The sequence below is a fragment of the Drosophila miranda genome, chromosome XR, assembly GCF_003369915.1.
Source record: "Drosophila miranda strain MSH22 chromosome XR, D.miranda_PacBio2.1, whole genome shotgun sequence".
Lineage (NCBI taxonomy): Eukaryota > Metazoa > Arthropoda > Insecta > Diptera > Drosophilidae > Drosophila > Drosophila miranda.
In genome coordinates, this window is record NC_046674.1 from 9958794 (window position 1) to 9980211 (window position 21418).

General features: G+C 44.8%; 1 protein-coding gene across 1 annotated transcript in view; it reads right to left on the minus strand.

The window, feature by feature from the left end:
• LOC108153045 overlaps positions 1-15861 on the minus strand; it is a 30109-nt gene extending 14248 nt beyond the window's left edge. Inside the window, exons 1-2 of the mRNA XM_017282807.2 lie at positions 14784-15861; positions 8041-9661 (exon numbers count right to left, since the gene is read on the minus strand). Of these exons, the coding sequence (XP_017138296.1) occupies positions 8041-9382 (1342 nt within the window). The 5' untranslated portion in view covers positions 9383-9661; positions 14784-15861. The remainder of the gene's footprint in view (positions 1-8040; positions 9662-14783) is intronic.
• Between the last annotated feature and the right edge of the window lie 5557 nt (positions 15862-21418).

Sequence of the window (21418 nt, forward strand, 5' to 3'; positions counted from 1 at the left end):
CTGCAGCAGTTTCTTAACCGTTAAACAGATTCGATCTGCGATTGCATAACAACACACTTCATTTGCTCCATACCCCCCCCTCACACACCAGGCCAGAACATATAGCCCCCCCCCCCCACCAAAAAAAAAACAGAAGGCACAAAGCTCTTTGATAATGCCACAACTTTTTTGCCGCACTTTCAATGTTTCGGGAAAAACTTTTGGTGGCGCGTAAAATGGGGGGCGGGGGGAGCACTTTTCTAGCGGAAAACACCAGGCAATTATGTCACCCATCCGATCCCATCATCCAATGGCCGATGAATGAACTTTTCCTCGTTTGAACTTTAGTTTTACTCGTAATTCAATTGTGTTTCCATCGCATATTCCATGCCATTCCATCAATTAGCCACACGACACTCCCCCGTAAGTGAAATGTTGTTGCTGGTTGGAGGGGGGGGAGGGTGGACTAGTAATTGTTGCATAAGTTTTATGGCTCTTGAAGAGATCTTAACTCGTTTGATAGGGTCTCTGTGGCTGTGGCTCGAGGCACGCCCCTTGAAAGGTTTAATTTTCGATCTTTTGGTTTTGGAGCTTGGAAAATGTCAGCTGATGTAAGTGTGCCCCTACCCCACCCCAACCCCCCGATAGATTGATGAGTGAAAAGTGCACTGAAAGAAACCCGAGTGTTCTTTCTATGGGGATATTGAGCGCAAAAGATTTACAAAATGATCGGTGATTAGGGATTAAAGAGGATTGGGTAACAGAGAGACGAGGAGGGTCCCAGTCAGCTACCGGAGTGCCTTTCTACTATGCTTTTGTTGGTGGTTTTGATAAAAGATACTCAAAATACATGCTAGTATGGGCTTTAATCCTTATCATAACATTTTTAATCCTGTTTTTCTCTGTGTAATTGAAGGGCAGTGACTGTGATTGACGGGGCTGCTGCAAGTGATTGTGGAGGGTCTAGTGATTGATCTTTCCATGGTTTCCCCATGCACTTCGCAAGGTCGGGGGGATGCAACGCAGCGGGGGGGGGGGGACCTCCGATAGATGTCTGGGCCCTGGACTCGTGTCTCTATTACTCAATCGTCGTACAAATGATTGTTGTAATTGTTGTTGTAGCACTTTTGCAGTTTAACTGATTGCCGATTGTTGCACCCCCACCTCCCCACCACTCCCCTCCCCCCCCCTCTGAGGAGCGCTCTCCCTCTCCCTCGCTCTGTGGCTGGCGATAAAGCGAAACACGAGCGACAGCAGCAACAATTTTTGCCTACGTTCTATGACATAACTGTAATTCAAACGAGTCAGAGAGCAATAGAAAGAGAAGGAGATAGAGGCAGAGACAGAGAGAGAGAGCGAGAGCGAGTGAGTGAGAGATTGTATAAGTGAGCGGGCGACTTTGTTTTTTTTCTTTTTGAGATTGTTGCTGCTGCCGTCTCATGTTGCCGCTGTTGCCGCCGTTGCTGTTGCATTCAATTGAGTAATCTCCACGATTTGTTGCTGTTGAAAGTGCACTTTTTGTGAATCGTAATTCACAGTTTTACAATAGAATATTACTTAATAGACAAATCGGACAATCGCCCAGACAGATGGAGAGACGGAGAGAGACAGACGAATGGAGCAACAGAATGGAGCGGCCTTTTTTTTTGCGGTCTCTTTTTTTTATGACTCACGACTGCAAATGTTGCTGTTGCTGCTGCTGCTGCATGTTGCAACTGCCGTTTGGCCTCATTATGCAATTACAACAACAACAACAACGAACTTTTCGCCAAGAGATGGATAAAAATTTGTATAAACTTTTGCATATGTCGAGGGCTGTGGGGGAGTGGGGAATGGAGGGGGGAGGAATATCTCAATTAGGAAAAATATCTCAATGTTTGCTTTTCTTGGAAACTCAAGCCACCACGAATGTGTGTTGCACGTGTGCTATGTGTGTGTGTGTGTGTGTGTGTGTGTGAGCTGATTATTACATCACTTCGTGCTTGGGGCTTGAGAGAATTTTGGGGGGGGGCCGGGGCCAAATGGAGACAACGAGCGCGAAGGGGGGGATCTATGAAGTAAGTAAAAAATTCAATGAATATTCGCAGGATTTATGCGGGAGGAAACAGTGCGTTACAGAACTGTAAAGCAGTGGAAAAATCTAATTACGAAATACCAAATATTGATGGCTATTCATACCGTTAGATACCGATAAATGGGTATAAATACAGAGTCGATTCGGTTGAAGGGCCCTGCCCTTGAATGGACGTATCTTTTTGCGTAAAAAAACTCGAAAGTCATTGAATGAATGCCTGCAAATGATTCATACGATTCGAGTGTTTGTTATGTGTTCCCCAATAGGCAGCTATCGTATGCGATTCCCTGGTTATGGAACATCCAATTGACAAATTTATTGAATAAGAATTACGAGAGTACGGGTATTACGGGTATAATCAAGTCTAGACGGGGCCTATTGGGGTCTATTGCGGGCCAAAGAGGGAATCCATCATCGGTCATGGGTTCAGATATCGCAGAGGCCTTAGGCATAAGGCTATTGTATCTATTGTCAAGGAAAGATAGTTCCAGAGGCGGATTCAACAGACAATTTTCATCCACAAAGGCCGCAGAGAAGCCTCAATGCCATTTAACCCGCAGGACACGCCCCATAATAGACCTGCTCCCCAAAGCACTCGTTGTTTGCAGAAAACCCAACCGAATTCCAGCAGTAAATACCCGAAAAGCGAGAACTCCACTCCCCTGGGGAAAATGGGAAAAGTTTGCATTTACTTAAGCATTTTCCAAAAGGAGAAAAGGGAATGGCGAAGGGCGTAGAGCATGTTCGAAGCAAATGAAAATTCCCCCAAAGCAAATGAATATTTGAGGCAGTCGGTAAAACAGCAGAAGAAACGCGAAAGAACTCAAACAATTTCCCTTTCGGGTTCGAATTTTTCCCCATTTGAAAGTCTTGTAAAATGTTGAAACTTTTATTTGCTTTGGTTTTTCTTTTTTTTTTCATTTCAATTTCATTTGATTTGAATTCGTTGTTGTTGTTGTTTTTGTTCGTTAACTAAAGAAAAAAATGTGCGATGGCATTTTAGAAATGTGCGCCAGACGCGGGCTATTTCATCGGCAGGGCGTGGGGGTGGGGGGTGGAGTCGGGGGTGCATAGCGGAGAGCATGCCAAAAAAAAAAAAAGAAAAAGAAAGAGAAAAAAGTATCTATCAGATACCCGCGAACACGAGGAATGCCGGCTATGCAACGCATGGCCTCTAACCCGCAAAAGGGAGTGGGTGCTGCGGAGGGGGGTGCGGTGGGTGGTGGGATGGAATCTCGGGAGAAAGCATGCAATAAATCAAGCGGCAAATCAAAAATAAATTGCAAAAAAGAACAGGCAACAAAAAATTAACACAATATTCTGTATAATCTACATACAATTCAATGCCACAAATGTATCTCTATCTGTGTCTCTATCTGTGTCTGCGTATCCGTATCTGCGTGCTCTGTGTCTGTGTGCACTTTTGACAGACATTGCCAACTGACTTTTTGAAGGCCAAACTGAATTTTGTGGTCGTTAAACTCTCCACCCAGGCCCCACCCAGCCACCCCCTGGTGGTCGCCCCTGGAGATCCCCGCTCTCGGGCTGGCTCTTTGTTCACTTTCACGGAACGGAAAGAACGGAACAACGACCTCAAAATGCGCAATAAATTCGTGCTTTTTGCCTGCACTTTGGCCAAAAAAAAAAACACACACAGAAAGAAAACAAGCCAACAAAAAGAGCTTAAATGAAATGTTAAATGAGTGTGCAGGGTGCCAGAGAGGGGGCGGGGGCGGAGGGGTGCAGGGTGCCAGCAGAGAGGGGTTGCAGGGTGCGGTTTCTGGTTGTGGTTTTGGCTAATTAAAAACTGTTAGCAGCAACAAAAAGCAGAGAGAGAGAGAGACAAAATGACTGGAAGCAAATGTTAATGAGTGCACTCACTCTGAATGATTGTCAGAGAGAGAGGGAGAGGGGGGTAGGATTCGATCCGGAAGATACCCTATATTGAGCCCAAGAGTGTTCTTTCGAAGGATCAAGAGCAAAGGGTATCCCCATGGTCTGGAGGGGGTGGGAAACAGGTGCCAAGAGGAATGTCTAGAGCGTCTGGTGTCTAGTGACGACAATGAAAGGCAAGCAGCAAAAAAAAAAGGGGAGATACTCAAGACAAAGGAATGGCCGAAAGCGAAAGCCAACAAGATCAGGGCCATCTTCCATATATGGAATCTATACTAAACAATATATATATACAGAAATATATTGTATTGTTTTGTATTGTTTATCAGGTGGGTGGGTGGTGGTGGGTGGTTGGTGGTATTGGCTGTGAGGCGATAAGCGCGTCACGTCTTAATCACATGAATGGATATTATTGCACGTCAGGGACCCTGCCCCTGCCCCTGCCCCTGCCCCATGTCGTATCGGAGGTACATATATTGAAAACAAAAGAAACAAAACAGCAGCAAAGTCTGCCGGGAACTACTACTGGAGACGGTTGATTCAGCGACTCCGATTGCCATTTCCCATAGAAAGTGCAATTCATAATCAGGAATATACGAAGTAAGTGCTTCCATTAGACGGGAAGGAAGGTTCCCTGCCCACCCCTTGGATGCCACGATAATTACCAAGAAAATACAATTTAATTACGAGCATAAATTGAAATGGCTTTACCCAGAGCTCATTAGCCTGAAAATCAAATCTAGTTCTATGAAAATGTGATTTCCAGGGAAAAGGAAGGCCATCAGGGGGAGTGCGGATAATGCCACGTGTCAGGAATCCAGCAGGGGGAGGAAGAGGGGGGGGGGGCCATAAATATAACAAAATTAATTGCATGCCGCGTGCTAAATTCTTTCATTCCTTCGGCAACGCGAAGCCGAAAAACGCAAACGCAAAAACGTGAAACATTAAATGCAGTCAACTGGTCAGCCGGAACAACAACAACAACAACACACGAACAGAGGAACACACGCCATATAATTATACGATCGGACGGACATATAATGTATACTATATCCATATATATATATACTCGTGTGTAGGATATTATCGCATAAATTAGGGAGTCATCAAAGGAGCACAGAAGCCACAAAAAACAGGCATTGCATGACATGCGGGCATTTCCAATGCAATATTCTTAATGAAAATTGTTGCTGCTCCCCCCTCCCCCTCCCCCTCTCCCTTTCCCTCTCGCTCTCCCTCTTTGTTAACCAAATATGTATTCAGGCCAAGTCCTTGCTGTGGCTCATTTAACAGCTTTTTCCACTTGGAGCGGCGGGAGCTCTCTTTGCTTTTTGCCACCTTCTCTGCCACTCTCCCTGCCTGCCTCCCTGCTCTTCTGCTTTTTGCGGTTAATTATTTTTTTTGCGGCTGCTCACGAGGTCAACGACTACATTAACAGGTTTGAGCCATGAAAAGGAGCACAGCACGTACATGTGCATGTAAATAATTAAATGAGTACGAAGGCAGGCAGAGATGGAGACACTCCGAGTGCCACTCAATGAAAGGATCTTTGCAGGGATTCAGGGAGATTTCTTTCTAGCCACTAAGAGCCTTCTGGGCTTTCAGTGTAGTTCAATAAATACTCATACTAGCTCCTCGGCAAATACTGATGCTGCTGCTGCTGTCTAGACCCAAGACTCTCCTTGGAGGAAAAGCCATGGCTGTTGCCGCGGGCGGCGCGCGGGGGGCGTTGTTGGCCTGTCAGACTGCTGTCAGAAGACATCGCTCATCCCAGCCCTCCGCTGTGCCCTCTGCTGACAGCTCCATTGTCAAGTGGCCACTTGGCTCCGACTGCCACACGGCCACACGGCGTATGCGTAATGTGTTATATGTGTGCCCTGCTGGGTGTTGCTCAAGCAAAAACACTGCTAAAATGTTTTATTTGTTGCCTTAATTGACTGAGATTTTTGCTCCCCCCTCTCCCTCCCCCTCTTTCACCCCCTCTCCTTTGATTATTTGCATTTGCTTTTCGAGGGGGTTTTTCTTTGCGTTTTTTTTTGTATAGCCATGACTGGGCAATTATTTTATCAATAATGTTTACTTAAAGTTTTGTTTCTTTTACTGTCTTCTTTTTTATCAGCCAAAGTCAAAGCCAAAGCCAAAAGCCAAAAGAGTCAATAACTGATTGTGGGACAGAGAGAGAGAGAGGGAGAGGGAGAGGACGAGGGAGACAGGGAGAGAGAAATGGAATTCTTATAAATAGAAGGCGAGAACAACCTCTGGAGCGGAGCGTTCGTTTCTTTCTATTTCCATCATATAATCCCCTCCTCCAAACAACCCCACCCACCCCTCCATTTAAGCGCTGGCTCTCAGAGTAATTATAATGTTTAGGGTAAACAAAGTCGTACGATAAATGGCTGGCTGGATGGTTGGATGGATCGTTCAAATGTATGCGATGATGCGTCAGCCCTCCCCACGCCCCCCACGCCACGCCACGCCACGCCACAGCCATCCAGCGAGACACTCGCGAGTGGCATGTGGCAAAGTACACCTTGATAATGATAATTATGAAAGTAACACCGCATCGCCCTCCCACTGCGTGTGTGTGTGTGTGTCACGCAACAGAGGTGAAAAATCCCATGCCCCACCCACACGCGCCGTGACCTCCTCCGAGCGACGAGCGACGACAATCAAGTTAATTCCCCCAAGAAATGCTGTCACTTTGATGCATTAGGTGCCCCGCTAGGTGAAAGCGACTCTCTGTGATTCACCAGAGAGAGAGACAGAGAGAGAAATGGAGAATAAATTGAATGGAAGTTCCCATCTAATTGTGTGTGCTGTGGGCAAACACGGAAAACCAATCGGGGAAAAATCATCAAAAAGAAACAAATATTGATTGGCAAACAGCAAACAGCAGAAATAAAACGATAGAACCTGTACTAGGATTAAGAGCAGACTTAAAATCGGACACCAAATCGGAGGCGGTGGGGGCTAAATATTTATAGAGCAAACAAATGAATCATCGGGGAGGAATCGGAATCGGAAGCAGAAGCAGAAGTGCCATGAATATGATAATAATTTCATCAGAAATTCGAAAACTAATGAATATTTTTGTATTCCACTTTTATTTAAGGATCCCACAGAGAAGAGCTCTTTTATGGAGGGGATTTCTCGGGTGAGTATTCGCAATATTTTGCCAAATATCCATTGAATAATCCACGTATTTTGGGACTGATCTGGTAGTGATCTTTGATCTGGTTAATTTTAGCTCTGCCACTCTTTGCACTCCACCCAATTCTGTCCATCATTTCCATTGTGTTTCTTGCCCCTCCCCCTCCCCCTCCCCCGCCCCCACCACCCACCGAGTCAAGTGTTTTTCTTTCCGTCTGGCGGCTGGCGTCTGTCTTGTGTCTTTTGTTGGATTTTCCATATGGATTGCTTTTCCTTGTGGCAGGCAGGCCGGGCGGGCAGCACTGCCTCAAAGTGTTTTGTTTGATGGATTTCTAAGTGCGTAAATCGTTTGTGATTTCATTTTTTAAAAAACCGAAAAAAAGCGAAACTATTTTCGTGGTCTCTGGGAAATGATTAATTAGCTGTGTTTTTGTTGTTGTATTTTTTCGTGAAGGGGGAAAATCCTCTTGAGCTGAAAAGTGTCTGACTCAGCGCCTCGATAATTCATTGAAAATGGGAGAATACTACTCGTAGAATACCAAGACCAGATGTTCGGGTCCGGTGGCTGCGCGTGCCACATTTCACGTATCCATCAGATACAATTTAACGCTCTCTTGCGGCCAAGGACTCTGTGTGGACTGTGGCTTTCTGCTCAATAAATATTTGACAATTGATTGGGTCCTTGGGTCGTACAGCAATCAGTGGCAACAACAAGTTGACAAGTCGAGGCTCAAAGGGAAACTATGCCACAAATACGTACAGCCCCATAGCCCGGCAGGGGGCAGCAGGCAGGCGGCAGAGGGCCACCTCCTTGTGTGTGCGGCACGTGGATGGAATGTACTTGTTGCTCGGTTACTTGCCGCAGGCATGCTCCGCCCTTTGGCCCTGTTCTTTAATGATTCTCCACACCCAATGCCCGCGAAATCAAAAGGAAGAACACTCACCTTTGTCGAGACTCGCGTTGCAGAACTTGAGCGCTTCGTCGAGCAGGTTGAGGTGCATGCAACTGCTGGCCTTCTCGCTGATCTCCTTGGCCTGCAGATCGGCGCCCCACCACTTCTCCACCAGGCGCCGCACCAGGACGTCGGGCATGAACTTCATCGCGGAGGAGGCACCCGCATAGCCGCTGATGATGCCGGCGGCGGCCGCCGCCGATGTGGACGCCATGGTGGTCGTGGCCGTCGCCGTGGTGGAGGCCACTGTGGTGGTGGTCACTGTGATGGGGGCGGCGGCCATCTGGCTGGCCATCCGCAGGCCATAGCCCATGGGGACGGGGACGAGGCTGAGGCTCTGGCTCTGGGCCTGGATGTGGCTCTGGTTCGTGGAGGCGGCACCGAATCCCGCGTAGTAGCTGGAGACGGCGCTGCTCGCCGTCGTGGTGGTGGTGAGGGCGCAGGCGGAGGGCAGGCCTCCGCCGCGCGGAGAGGCGTCCTGGGCGCGGGGGAACTTCACCTGGCAGATGTTGCACTGGGTGATCGTCTCGCAGCACTGCCGGCAGAAGGTGTGGCCGCAGTTGGTGGTCACCGGACAGCGGAGGATGTCCCTGCAGAGCGGACAGAGCAGCGGGTCAAAGTCCTCCGACAGGGCGGGACTGGGAACCATGGCGCCGGCCAGTCCCTCGGCTGCTCCTGCTCCTCCACTTCCCGCTGATGTTCCTTCGCTGGTGCTCTGCTGGCAGGGCAGCCAGGGGGGCATCAGGGAGGCGGCTTGGGTCCTGGCACTGGGGCTGCTCGGGGGCGGGGCTATGCCGCCCATCTGGCGGATGTGGTTGGTCAGGGCGCTGGCCAGGATCCCCAGCTTGTCGAGCGGCACGTGGCCGTCGAGCTGCCGGCTGGCGATCAGTTCGTAGACATCGAAGGCCTTCGAGAGGCTGCCCACCGTGGCGAAGGACTCGCCGAGGAGGTACGACAGATTCAGGGAGTTCTTGCTGTCGCCGTGCGGCAGGTACGGCAGGCTGTCCTGCTGCATGTGCTGCTGGTGCTGCTGCTGCTGCTGCTGCTGGTTCTCCTTCCGCAGGACCTTGAGCACCCGCTTCTTGGAGGCCAGCGTGGGCTTCAGGCAGTAGCCCTGCGACAGAGGCATCTTTCCCGTAGAGGTGACTGCGACTGCGAGTGCGAGTGCGGCTGCTGCTCTTTGCTGTTGCACCTGCTGGCAGTCACGTATGCCCAACGGCCCTGCCGGGTGGCCGGTGGGGGGTGGGGGATTGCTGCAACAGTTCTCGTTGCTCACGAAATGCCTGCTCAGTTTTCGCGTTTTCTTGCCCTTGCACGGAAAGACAGTGGACATAATCTATCCTATCTGTATCTGTATCTATCCTATCTGCGGCGATATCTCTCACTTCACATCACTTCACTTTGATTAAACATGTATCACCGCTATTCCCGCTATTTCCGATATATTTCCGCTATATTTCCGCTTAGTTTCATATATTTATTATATGATTACTTGATTATTCGATTATTTCGTTGGAATAATAATCTTTTGCGCGTGCGGTGCTCTGGGCTGTTTTTGTGGAACTGAAACACGAAGAACTGAAGAAGAAGTTTTGACAGCGACAGCAGGCATCTGAAAAACACACACACGAGAGAGAGAGAGAGAGAGAGAGAGAGAGAGTGTGAGAACAAAGAGAGGATATGAGAAAGAGAGTCTATCAAAGAGAGAAGAACAAGAATGCAGATAGATAGGCAACGGCGGGGATTTACGTAACGCTCAAAAAAAAAAAAACCAAAAACAACAACAACAAAACAGAAACTAAAAATGAAATGAAATAAAATGCCTGATTCTCGGAGGCAGCTTTTGATTCTGTTTTATAATTCACACACACACACACACACACACACACGCAGAGAGAGAGAGGGAGAGATGGCTTCTCTCTTGAATCCTCTCTGTGGCGCTCTTTTGATTCCCCATTACTGTCGACAGAGAAGAAGAAGAACAAGCATTGTATCTATTACTTAATCAACAGCCGACAACCGAGACTGGAGACTGGAGAATGGTTCCCGTTACCGTTCCCTTTCCCCCCCCCCTTTTTGGCACCTCACCGCTCTTAAGTGTTGATTAATTCTTATATAAATTCGTTTGGGAAAATACTCGTACTTGCAGTTTAGTCTAGGGTTCATTGAACTTTGATTTCCAATCTAAAAGCTAAAGCTGGAGGAGGAGGAGAAGGAGGAGGAGGAGGCTCTGCTGTTCAATTCAAGTAATTATTGTTGCCTGCCCCCTCCCAGGGCGACTCGGCAGAACTCTGACAGTTGTCGCACATGCTATTACATAATATTATGAAAATTAACACTGAATCCACACACTCATTCTCTTGCGACTCGTGGGAGCAGGGCATGGCAGGGCAGGGCAGGGCAAGAGCGGGCAGACTGACGCGGACGCTGCTCCAAGTAACGAAATCAAAATCATCGACACACACACACACACACACGCACACACCAGAACACGCTGAAGCGGTTTAGCGTTCTCTCCCGCTCGCTCTCGCGCTCGTTCTCTTTTTCCTAGCGCTCTCTTTGCTTTGCCGTTTAGCCGTTCTGCTCTCTTCGAGAACACACTGTCATTCTGCCCTGCCGCTGTGTTTGCCGTTGTGTTTGTCGCTCTCTTTTTTCTTGTCTTTTGCTTTGCTTTGTTGTGTGGCTTGTGTTTCGCTTTGATGATTTGTGCGCACGTTTTGCTGTTCACGTCGTTCGTTCGCTCGCTCGCTCGCTCGTTTGTTCGCAGTGTTCTCCTTCTCCTTGTTGTTGCTGTATCTTGAAGATAAACAATGCCGGCATAACACACACATACTTGCGCAGCCACTGCTATGCAGAGAGCATTTCTCTGCCTCTGCCTGTTTCTGTGTTTCTGTGTCTCTTTTTTTTTTCTTCTTTTTGTATGACTTTTGCCTTCCTTCGCATTCATTCTGGTTTTGTTATGTAAACAATTTTTCGTTTTCGTTTCTTTCTTTGTCGCCCGCCTGCCCCGGCATCGAAATCTTTATAGTTTGGTTTATATTTTGCCTTTTTTTTCTTTCTTTCTTTTTGGTTTTACTTTTGCTATAATTTGTTTACATTTTCGTGAAAGCCAAAGCGAGGAAAAAAAACCATGCAAAAGACAATCAAAGTGTGCCAAAAAACTAACAAATAAAAAGCACACACACAGACACACACACACACACACACACACACACACACACACAAGAAACAAAGTTGCGTGCAAATGAAATTTTTATTTTCATTTGATTGTGCTCTCTCTCTCTCTCTCTCTCTCTCTTTCCCTCTAGATCATTAGAGAGAGAGATATATGTGTATATATATTCGTATCAGACTTTTTGCATAAATCTGGTTGTTAAGTAATGCCGAAATATCTGAATAAGTTGGTAGTAAGCCAAGAAAATGAATTTATCAAGGGTGCTTTCGCCTGCTATAATTCTGAAGGCAGACGTTCGCAGCAGACATACAATACGCGATCTACATATTTGAGATCGCGACACGACACTGGCATCACATCAAGCAGAAGACTTTTTATATCAAATTTTAGACTAGGAATATGTGACATTTGCCATGTGTCTGCCATTCGGTTGTTACATAAATCCCTGCGAAACATTGTAGCATTCGCCAAGAGAGTGTCTCTATAACTTTGAAGGTGCCTCCCCATCAGGGTCTGAAGTTTCCCCATGGCATACATATTTTATTAGTTGTGAATATTGTGAAATTGGGGCACAAGCTCAATGGAGCTTCCCTTCCCTTCCCCAACTCAAAAATTTCCCTTTCAGCTGTCACAAGAATCGACCTTTAAATACTTGAGACATCCCTCACCCACTTGTAGATTATTTGCGAATAAAAACAGTGCTGGGCCGCAGCAAAACTACGATTCACCTAAACTGTATATATAAATACTCGTTTGGTTGAGTGTGTGGGGGGGGGGGGGGGGGGATTGTGGGGCTAACGGGGAAGCAGGTTGCAATATCAGTTGGCATTGTGACGCACTAGCAGTGTGTGTGTTTTGGTTCTGTGTGGTGGGTAGGGGGGTGAATGTTGGTAAACAACTTGGCTTTCAGGCACGGACTGGGTGGCACTCGATTTTAATTGTTCCGGGCTCTGTTGTGCCTGCCTGCCTTGGTTTTTCCTTTGCGTAAGTGAAAATTATGTATACGCCTCATATAACAAATAACAAAGAGCACGTGTATCTGTGTATCTGTATCTGTATCTGTGTATCTAACTGGCATCGTAAATGCCGCCTTGTAAATGTAAATGTAAATGCAAGTGTAAATGTCCGTGTAACTTGCGTAATTCCACGCTGATAAACGTTCCTAAATGAACAGCAAATACGAGTGCCCGCGAGTGCTACTGTTCTCCGAGGGATCTACATACAACTATAGTGCATCTATGTAGCCCCCGGTTGCTATCGTATGTATATTGCTTTACGAGTATTTTTTGTAACCGCATTCGTATTCGCATTATGCAATGCCAATCATCATATTTGATGACTGCTTTCGCTATCGCACACAGACAATATGTCAGCCTTTTTTTCGATGGCATTCTAAGTAGCCGCTGGCCGCAGTCGCACTCCCAGTCGCAGTCGCAGTTGTTGATCTGCCGCTCGCCATTCGATAACAACAGTGGCACTGGGACTGGGGACTGGGAATCAATTACATTGCATAATCATTACGATTATTGGCATAATATTTGCCGAACTAATGGCACCAGAACTGATTCGATAAGCAAAGCCCCCCCTCCCCCCCCCCCCCATGGCCCCCAAGCCACCCAATACTTTAGCTGATTGAAGTTCTTCTGGTGCTCCCTTGTACAATATTGCATATCCGTATCCCAACCGTATCTGTATCTGTGAAATGTAATTTCCAGATCCCACAAGTCGATTCATTCTTGGAGTCGTATAACAATTAAACGAATCAAATTGATTATGCTTCGATGTGTGCCATCGTTTCCACATAATTACGAAATCAATGTTACGAAATCAGCCAACAAAATTTTCATTGCCTTGACTGGCGGTTGTTGTTGTTGGTGTTGTTGTTGTTGTTGTTGTTGGTTTTTCCTCCGATTTCCTCCTCTTTGATATGTGTTTTATTGGTTTCTCATTTGTTCGCTTGCTTTATGCTTTGCGTTGTTTGTTGTTTTTGTTTGCGCCTGGTTTTATGACATTGTATTTATAACGATAAATGCTCATAAAAATAGCTTTAAAAAAAACACAACAACAACAACAACAACAACAAAACACACCAACAGAATGGAATGGCATTTTATTGAGTCAAAAGCCAATTAGCAACAGAAATTCTGGTTTTTCTGATTTCAGATTTCTTTCAATTTTGATTTAGCTTTGATTATACAAGAACACACACACACATACACCGTCCCGTCGTTCGTCAGACGACGACTACGACACACGGCGGTGACTAATTAGGTTGTTGTTGTTGTTGTTGTTGTTGTTACATAATGAATTGTTGTATCTTTTGTTTGTTTATATAATTGAAAGGCAAAAGGGGTACGTACACGTGCAACCCCCTGGCCCCCTGCCCCGTACATATATGTCTCATTGGTTTCCTCGATAATCGGGTCTGACTCATGACAAACCTTTTTTACGGCCAACGGGCAACGGTGTGACGATGACGTATGCAAATAGTTTTTGTTTTGTTTGTTAACAGTTTTTTATTTGGGGCCAAGTGGGCGGCCTGCACAGAGGCAGAGGCAGAGGCAGAGCCGAATGAATAGTGCGGTTGTCAGTTCGTCATTGGCACCAGTGGCAGCAGCAGCCACGTCGCATAATGCGTGCAACGTCGTGTCGTAACGAGCAAGAGGCAGAGAGGCAGTGAGGCAGAGGCGGAGATGGAAGTGGAGGCAGCAGTAAACTGCAGCGTGGGCTTTTGCTTATGGCAGGGAAGGGTAGAGGGTGTGATTGCGATTGCTATTACGATGGTGAGTGGTGACTGTTGACTGGTGATTGCGGATTGCGGATTGGTGACCCCGACAAATGTACGGATTACGGTTTTACGATAAAAGATTTGCCATGAAGCCGTGTAATTGGTTGAATCATGATGTATCCCTTCATTACTCTTTACCCCCCCCTTGGCGCCATCAGTCGCAGTGGCATTCAACTAATAAACAACTAATTTATCATTCGGTAGTAGCTTGTACGATATTCTGTTTTTCTTGGGAAATTCTATCATCGATTAAATATAACTGATTATCAAAGAGCACAGCAGAGCAGAGCAGGACACAACAGAAAACAGAAACACACACACACACACACACACAGAGGCACACAGAGAACATCAACAAATGGCGTAAAAAATCGCTTAGTAATGCCTTTAAAAATATGGCAACACGTAAGAGTCGCGCGAGGCGACTGCACCCGACCTCCGTCTCCCCCTCTCTCTCTCGCTCTCCCTCCCTCTCTGACTAGCTGCAGTTGTGTTTTCACAATCAGCAGATGGAAAAACGGTTTTGCCCCCACCAAAAGAAAAATAAGAGAGGGAGAGACTTGGATTTGCCAATGCAAGTTTTGTATTTTTTTTTTGGAGCGCAAGCGAGCGTTCATTCACATTAAAATTACCCACACAACTGCATTCAGTTCAGGGCACACTCATTCACACACACACACACGGAGTGCAAACAGCATGTGGTGGCCTGATGTCGTAACGCACACAAAGAGCGAAACGAAAGAGCGGGACGGCTCTCTTCGGACTCTTTACCTGTCGCTGCTGCTGCACGGAACCGCGCCTCCTTGTTGTTCCTTGAGGGGCGTGCTGCCACACTGCTGCTGCTGATGGGCGGGCTTGAGATAGTTTGGGGGCTTGGGTTCTTTGCCTGGCTGTCTGGCTGTCTGGCCGTCTGCTGTTGCTTTTCCGTTAACCCCCTGCAGTAGAATCTTTCGTTCCGTTCCTGCTTTCACATACAAAAAAACTCACTGAAATGTGTCGGCTTTTCCGCTTGAATTCTCGAATTTTGTTTGCCAAAATGAATTTATGGCCACACGCGTACGAAAAACAACAAAAAAAAAATGGCAAAATTTTGGGAAATTCCTTGCCGTTTTCCCCCCTTTTATTGGTGGCTGCCGCTGCTGTTGTTGTTGTTGTTGTTTTGGGGCGTGCGCGTAACTTTTTTGTGGTTGTTTTTTTTGTTGTGTGTTTGGTTTTGTAAGAACTCGGAACGGCGCTTGTCCGACGCGACGGTTGGCTTTACGTAACCCCGCCGCACACACGGGTTTCGGTCCCTTCGTTGGGCAGGACGGAGGGAGAGGGGAGGGTGGGGAGGGAGTGGGGGGCCTGAGCTGTGGAAGGTGTGCGGCACCTGGGAGGGCTCTGGGCCTCGCGGGTGATTCTCGTGCGGCTCCGCCAATACGTATGTATGTATTTTGCGCAATTTTTTGTCAAAAGCCAAATTTCAAAATTCACGCACAAACACTAGCGCAGCGCGTCGGCAGCGCCTGCCTGCCTGATTACGCGACAATGAAGCAGCGTCGTCGGGTCGGCGTTTGTTTTGTAATACGCTTACGTTACGCGACGAGGCAGCAGGCAGCAAGCACCAGGCACCAGGCGGCAGAGACGGCGACAGCGACAGCGACTGCGGCAGCAACGTGTTCGAGTGGCTCGATGATTTTTTCGCTTATTGGTTGCGCGCTCCACTTTGTTGGTGCGTTTAGTTTTTTTTTTGTTTTGCGTTTCTTTTTGTTTCTTTTCTTATATTTTTTTGCTTTTTGCTACGCCGTTGCGGCGTCTAGCGGTAATCCCCTCTCTGCGTGTCTGAACGTGTTCGCTGTTCGACAGCGAATGAACGGAGCTCCAGAGCGGGCGGCCCCAAGCAACCCCAAAGCGAGCGCCACACAGCGTAAGAGCGAGCGTAACAGAGTGCCTGAGTATTATGTCATTTGTGGGGCTCTCTTAAATCTGTTGCGTCATCAAGTGGGGCGTCTATTGCTCTTCTGGCTCGCTCTTTCGTTGGCGCCTTTGAAAGATTTGCCGGCAAAGCGTCAACTGTCAAAACAGGCGACGCCAAAAGCTAAACGCACAACGAAAGGTAAGCTTCAGGGCCGAAGATCTAGATACCCTTCAAGAATCATGTATCCCATTCTCCATTTGGTATTTATTCAAAAACCAGCAGCTGTGGAAGAAGGCCTGAAGGGATCTGTTCTTTGGTGATCCAGAATACTCGTTGGGGATCCACAAAGTGCTAGAACCCCCCCTGCTGTAGGGTATAATGATGGGGCCATTGGAATATGGGTATATGGGAGGGGTGTACACTCGTATAGTGGCGTTTTTATGGGCCTGGGGGTGGGGCCAGAGGGCTGTGCACTGTGTACTGTGTGTTGTGTGTTGTAGTGGGCGTCATTTATCGTATGATGCGCATTTCCGGCGCCACTCAGCAACAGACGACAAGCAAACGGACACTCACAGACAGACAGACAGACAGACAGAAAGACAGACAGACAGAAGAGTAACAACAACTAATCGAATTTTGGTGTTTCATAAGTGATGTGGCTGTGGCTGTGGCAGTGTCTCTTTCTGTTAAGTTTACATTTTGTGTGTTGTCTGTTGCGTTGCGTTGCTTTGTGTGGTTTATGTCACTTCAACGCACATTACGTATACGCATACGTTGACCTCATTTGGACGATGATGATGATGATGATGATTCGCCAAACAAAATGCACTTCGCTTTGGGGCTTCGCTCTCTTTATGCCTCTCTTTCTGCCCGCACACCGCACACCTTTCTCTTTCGCTTTGTGCTCCCCCCTTTTCAAGCTCAAGTTCAACGTTGGCCTGGCTTTTGCCTGCCTGCCTGCATGTTACCAGTTTTCGTGTTGCTATTAACATTTTAAGTGCCTGTTAGTTGTTGTTACCTTTTTTTTCGCTTTCATAATAGTCATAGGGGACTCGTAAGAGGGGATGGGGCGGCGACGAAGACCCCCATATATATTTGTACATTGCTCGCATTTATTTCAAAACATTCAACATTCCCCCATGCCCATGGGGGAAGTAGTAATCGAAATGGATCGGATCGGTGTGGTCGGGTCTGGTTTTGGGCCTTTGGTATTGGCCATGGACCGAGGCCCCAGGCCCCCAAGCCTCAGGCCTGCAACTGCCGCTTGTAATCAACGGAAATTAGCTGCGAGTTTCATGTTCGAGGGGTTTTTTTTTGTGTATTTTGTAAGCAATGCAATATATGAGGAAATTAGTTTTTCAAAGTTTTTGCATAAGCCGCATGTCCGTTTCGGGTGAAATTCGGTGCGGTTCGGGTTCGGGTTTGGGTTTGGGTTCGCTTCGGTTTGGTTATGCCCAATTTGGCTCACTCGAAGGTGGGGCTTGGCTGTGGTTTTCTTTCAATGTTTGAAGGTGTTCAAAAACTCACAATCCATGGCCCCAGGCCACAGATACAGCTCGATCCTCCCGCTTCCGCTCCAGCAGCATTTTTCGACTCAATTCAAGTCGCCGTTTACAGGCTCTCATTCCACTTACCCATTATGCAATCGGTTTGACCTTCAGTTCCTTAAATAAACACATCTTCCAGCTGTGGCTGTGGCTGCAGCTGCAGGGTCAGCCAGTTTTGCGAATTAAAGTCGCACGCCAAAAGCAGGCAACGATTTGTGCGCCCCAAAAGCAGGCAACGAATTGTGCGCCCCAAAAGCAGGCAACGAATTTCGCGCCCACCGACAGCCCAAAAGTAGGCAATGAAAGAATAAGACCTTCTCGTACGCTTTTTCTTTTGCATTTATCGTTTCAAAATTTGTATCTAAACCTTTATTGTTTGTTCTTCTGTTTTTACAGTTTCTCACAAAAAAAAAATCGCCTGCTCCTCCTCGTCCTCTCGAATCTCTCGAATTTCTTATCCTTTTTCTAAGAAATAAATAGGTTTCTTTTTGTTTTTTGTTTCGAATCCAAAGCCCAAAGAGAAACGAAACGAAACTTTGTCGTAACAAAAAAAACTTAGAAGGAACTTAATGGAATTATTCTTGAACTTAAGCTTAACTCATTAATTCATTAATGCATTAATTCATTAATTAGGTCGAGTGTAAAACAATTAACAAATGATTTGAGTTTACGAGTACATATTTCATAAATTATAACTAATATCTGCAGCATCTCGAGCACTTGTGTTTTTGGATTGGAATTTCCTTTTTTTGGTAGTTTTCTTCCGTTTTTTCTTGAGTTTCTTTTTTTAAGTTTTAAGTTTGTTGTTGTTGTTGTTGTTGTTGTATATATGTCTAGGTACATGTTAGTGTCCTTGCTTAGGCTTCATCATTAGTTTTTTTTTTTTTTTAGTTTTTACTTTAGTTTTACTTTAGATTTGGTTTTCCCGTAATTTAGTTTTTGGTTTTTGTCTTTGTTTTTTTTTTGTCTTTTGCATGCTGCCAACAACAAATAGGCATAGTTTTTGCTTTGTTCTTATTCTTGTGATTTTTTCTAGCACTTCTCTAATGCCTTAAGCTGATTTTTGTCACTAAGTTTTTTTTGTAGTACCGAATTGTGTTTTCCATTTTGCATTTAAGCCTCAACTTAGCTGTAACTTTATTTTTTGTATGTATTTACCGCCTCTCCGCTTTTCCGCTCCGCCCCATCCCGTTTCCTACATTATTCTTTCACATATAAAATTACTCGCATTTCGTTTCATTTTGCAAAATTCTCAAAATATACGTAAAGGCTCTAAAACGCTTTTTTAAGTTCTCATTTAGTTGGGTTTTTAATTTCTTTTTTTAAATTTAATTTCATGTAGCTTGATTTTGTTTTGTTTTATAGTTTTTATGGTATTTTTTTTCTTTTGTTTTTTTGCAACAACTAACAATTTTTTGGGTTCATTTTTTTTGGTTTTTTTTTTGGTTTTTTTTTTACTACATTTATATATCTTTATTTTTGGGGCTTTTCTGGGGGGCATTTTCTTGTATCTTTTATTGATTTTAAAATTCAACAACGTTTTTTGTCTTTAATAATATGTAAGAATATATATATATATATGTATATATGTATAAGTTATGTATATGTATATAATATTATGTATATAATCATATATATATATATATATATATGTATATATATAATATAGCATATAATATGTTTCGCATTGCCTCGCATCTGCTCGCGCCTGCATTTCCGCTTTCGCTTTCGCTTCCGCTCTAAAAACACACACACTGCACCAGCCCCCTGCCCCCTGCCCTCTGCCCTCTGCCCCCGCCCACGCCCTTAACTAACTGTAACTAAACCAGCGTGTGAGCAGCGTTACGTTACATAATCCTTATACATAATCGCTTTGCTAATTTCGCTTTTTGTTTGTTTTCTTTGCTTTGCACTGCAACAATTTGTGTCTTTAGTTACTATTTTTAACCCTGCCTAACGATCGATTCCCCTTCGCATCCTTCGCATCCTCCGCCTCCTCTACGCCTCTCCCCTCTTCTATGTCTTCTATGTAGTTGGGTGTACATATACACATACATTTATGTATACTCGTATATGTATATAACTCTAGTATCTGTCTGTATAAGGTATGTATATATATAAAAATCATCAACTACGAATTTATCTACAAAAGTTACTCATTTTGTTGTTGCATGCGTACCGAGTATTTTTCTCATATTTAACTAATTTTCCATTTTGTATATAATAATAATAAATATATATATCGTATGTATGTATATATATATTTAAATGTATATTGTATATTAAACATAATTTCGTTAGTTTTCTGCATTTCGGTTTTTTCTGCTTACTTCTCTTACTTTTCAGTTTTTTTATCGTCTTCTGTTGTTGCTACAAAGTCTACAATTTGTTACGGAACATTCTTATGCGAAAAAAAAACTAGGTTTTCCTTTTCAGCTTCCGGCTCGAAGGCTGGAAACGATACAAACTATAATGAATACAACACTACAACAAACTAATGCTCGTTGCATAAAATATTTTTTGCCTAAATTCTGTCTGGAATTTTCCCAATTTTCCTTATTTTCCGTCATTGTTTGCTATTTGCTTTTGCTTGCTTTTTGGCCTGGGCAAAACCTGGGATTTGAAACGCCCGCCCGAAAGTAGGCTACACAAAATGTCGCTCTGCCTTTCGCCTCGCTCTAAGCCTTGGTGTGTTCTTCATGTGTGCCTGTGTGCCTGTGTGTGTGTGTGTATGCATATGGAAAATAATTAACAATCAACTATGTAATTAATATTTCAATTTTTCTTGGTTTTTATTCAACAATTTTCTACATAAACAAAATGATTCGCTACAAAAAATCACACTACAAACTACGGAAAACAAATTGTTAAAAATATATATATATATAAAAAAAAAACACTTTGCTTAAACCAAGAGTGTGGTGTGGTGTGGTTTGAGGGGATGGCTATCAGTGTCTGTGTCTGTGTAGGGGTAAGGGGAGGGGGAGGGGGTTGTACTACTGCCCAGGCCTCGAATATAAGCAAAAAAATATCAAATCATTTCAACTGTTTTTCACCTCTACGCGCAATTATCATTAAATCTTCTTAGACATAAATATTTGTATATAAATATAACATGATTTTTGTTTCGTTTTGTTTTTGTTTTGTTGTACAAATATGTAGCAATTGCTTGAATCTGCTTAGTGGTATAGTTAATGGGGTCTCAAGTCCACTATTTTTTTTGTTCGAGCTATCAATCAATTAACGTTAATCGTTAATCGTTTATCAATTATCGTTTATCATTTATCATTATCGTATCGTATAGACTTTTGTGTGTGTCTCTGTGTGTGTCTGTCTGTGTGTGTCTGTCAAATCTTTCAACAACCGAAGCTCAAAACATTGCAAAATGTCACCCATCTCTTTTTGTATCTTTTTTTTGTGGGATTCTTTCTTTCTGTTTGATTATTATTAGTACATATTATTATTATTAATATTCATTTGTGTGGTTTGTTCTTTTTTGTCTCTAGGTGGTCTCATAGCAGTGCAAAAGGCTTTTTAGTTTTTCGGGGGCTCTCTTTGTCTCAAGGAGGAACGAATGGTGAGGGAAGGGGGACTGGGGACTGTGGGGCGAACGACTCCTTTCTGGCTAAATCTCTAGGTTCATATTGCTATATATAATGCTATATATAGATCATCTATATAATCTGTGTAGTTCTTGCGTTCTATCGTTAGGGTTAGTTTCGGTTACGGCATGGGGTTTATTTCTCTAACTCTGTCTTGAGATCCTTGTATTCATTTAGATACACACTAACAATGAAGGGATGGCTGTGTGGATCTGTGTGTCTGAGTTGTGATGGATAGATAGATAGATATTAAGATAGATAGTTGGGTGGATGGGTAGAAGGATGGGATAGGAAAAACCAAAAAAATAAACGAATTTTCAATATTTAAAAGCAACGCTTAGATTTTTATTATTACTCAAA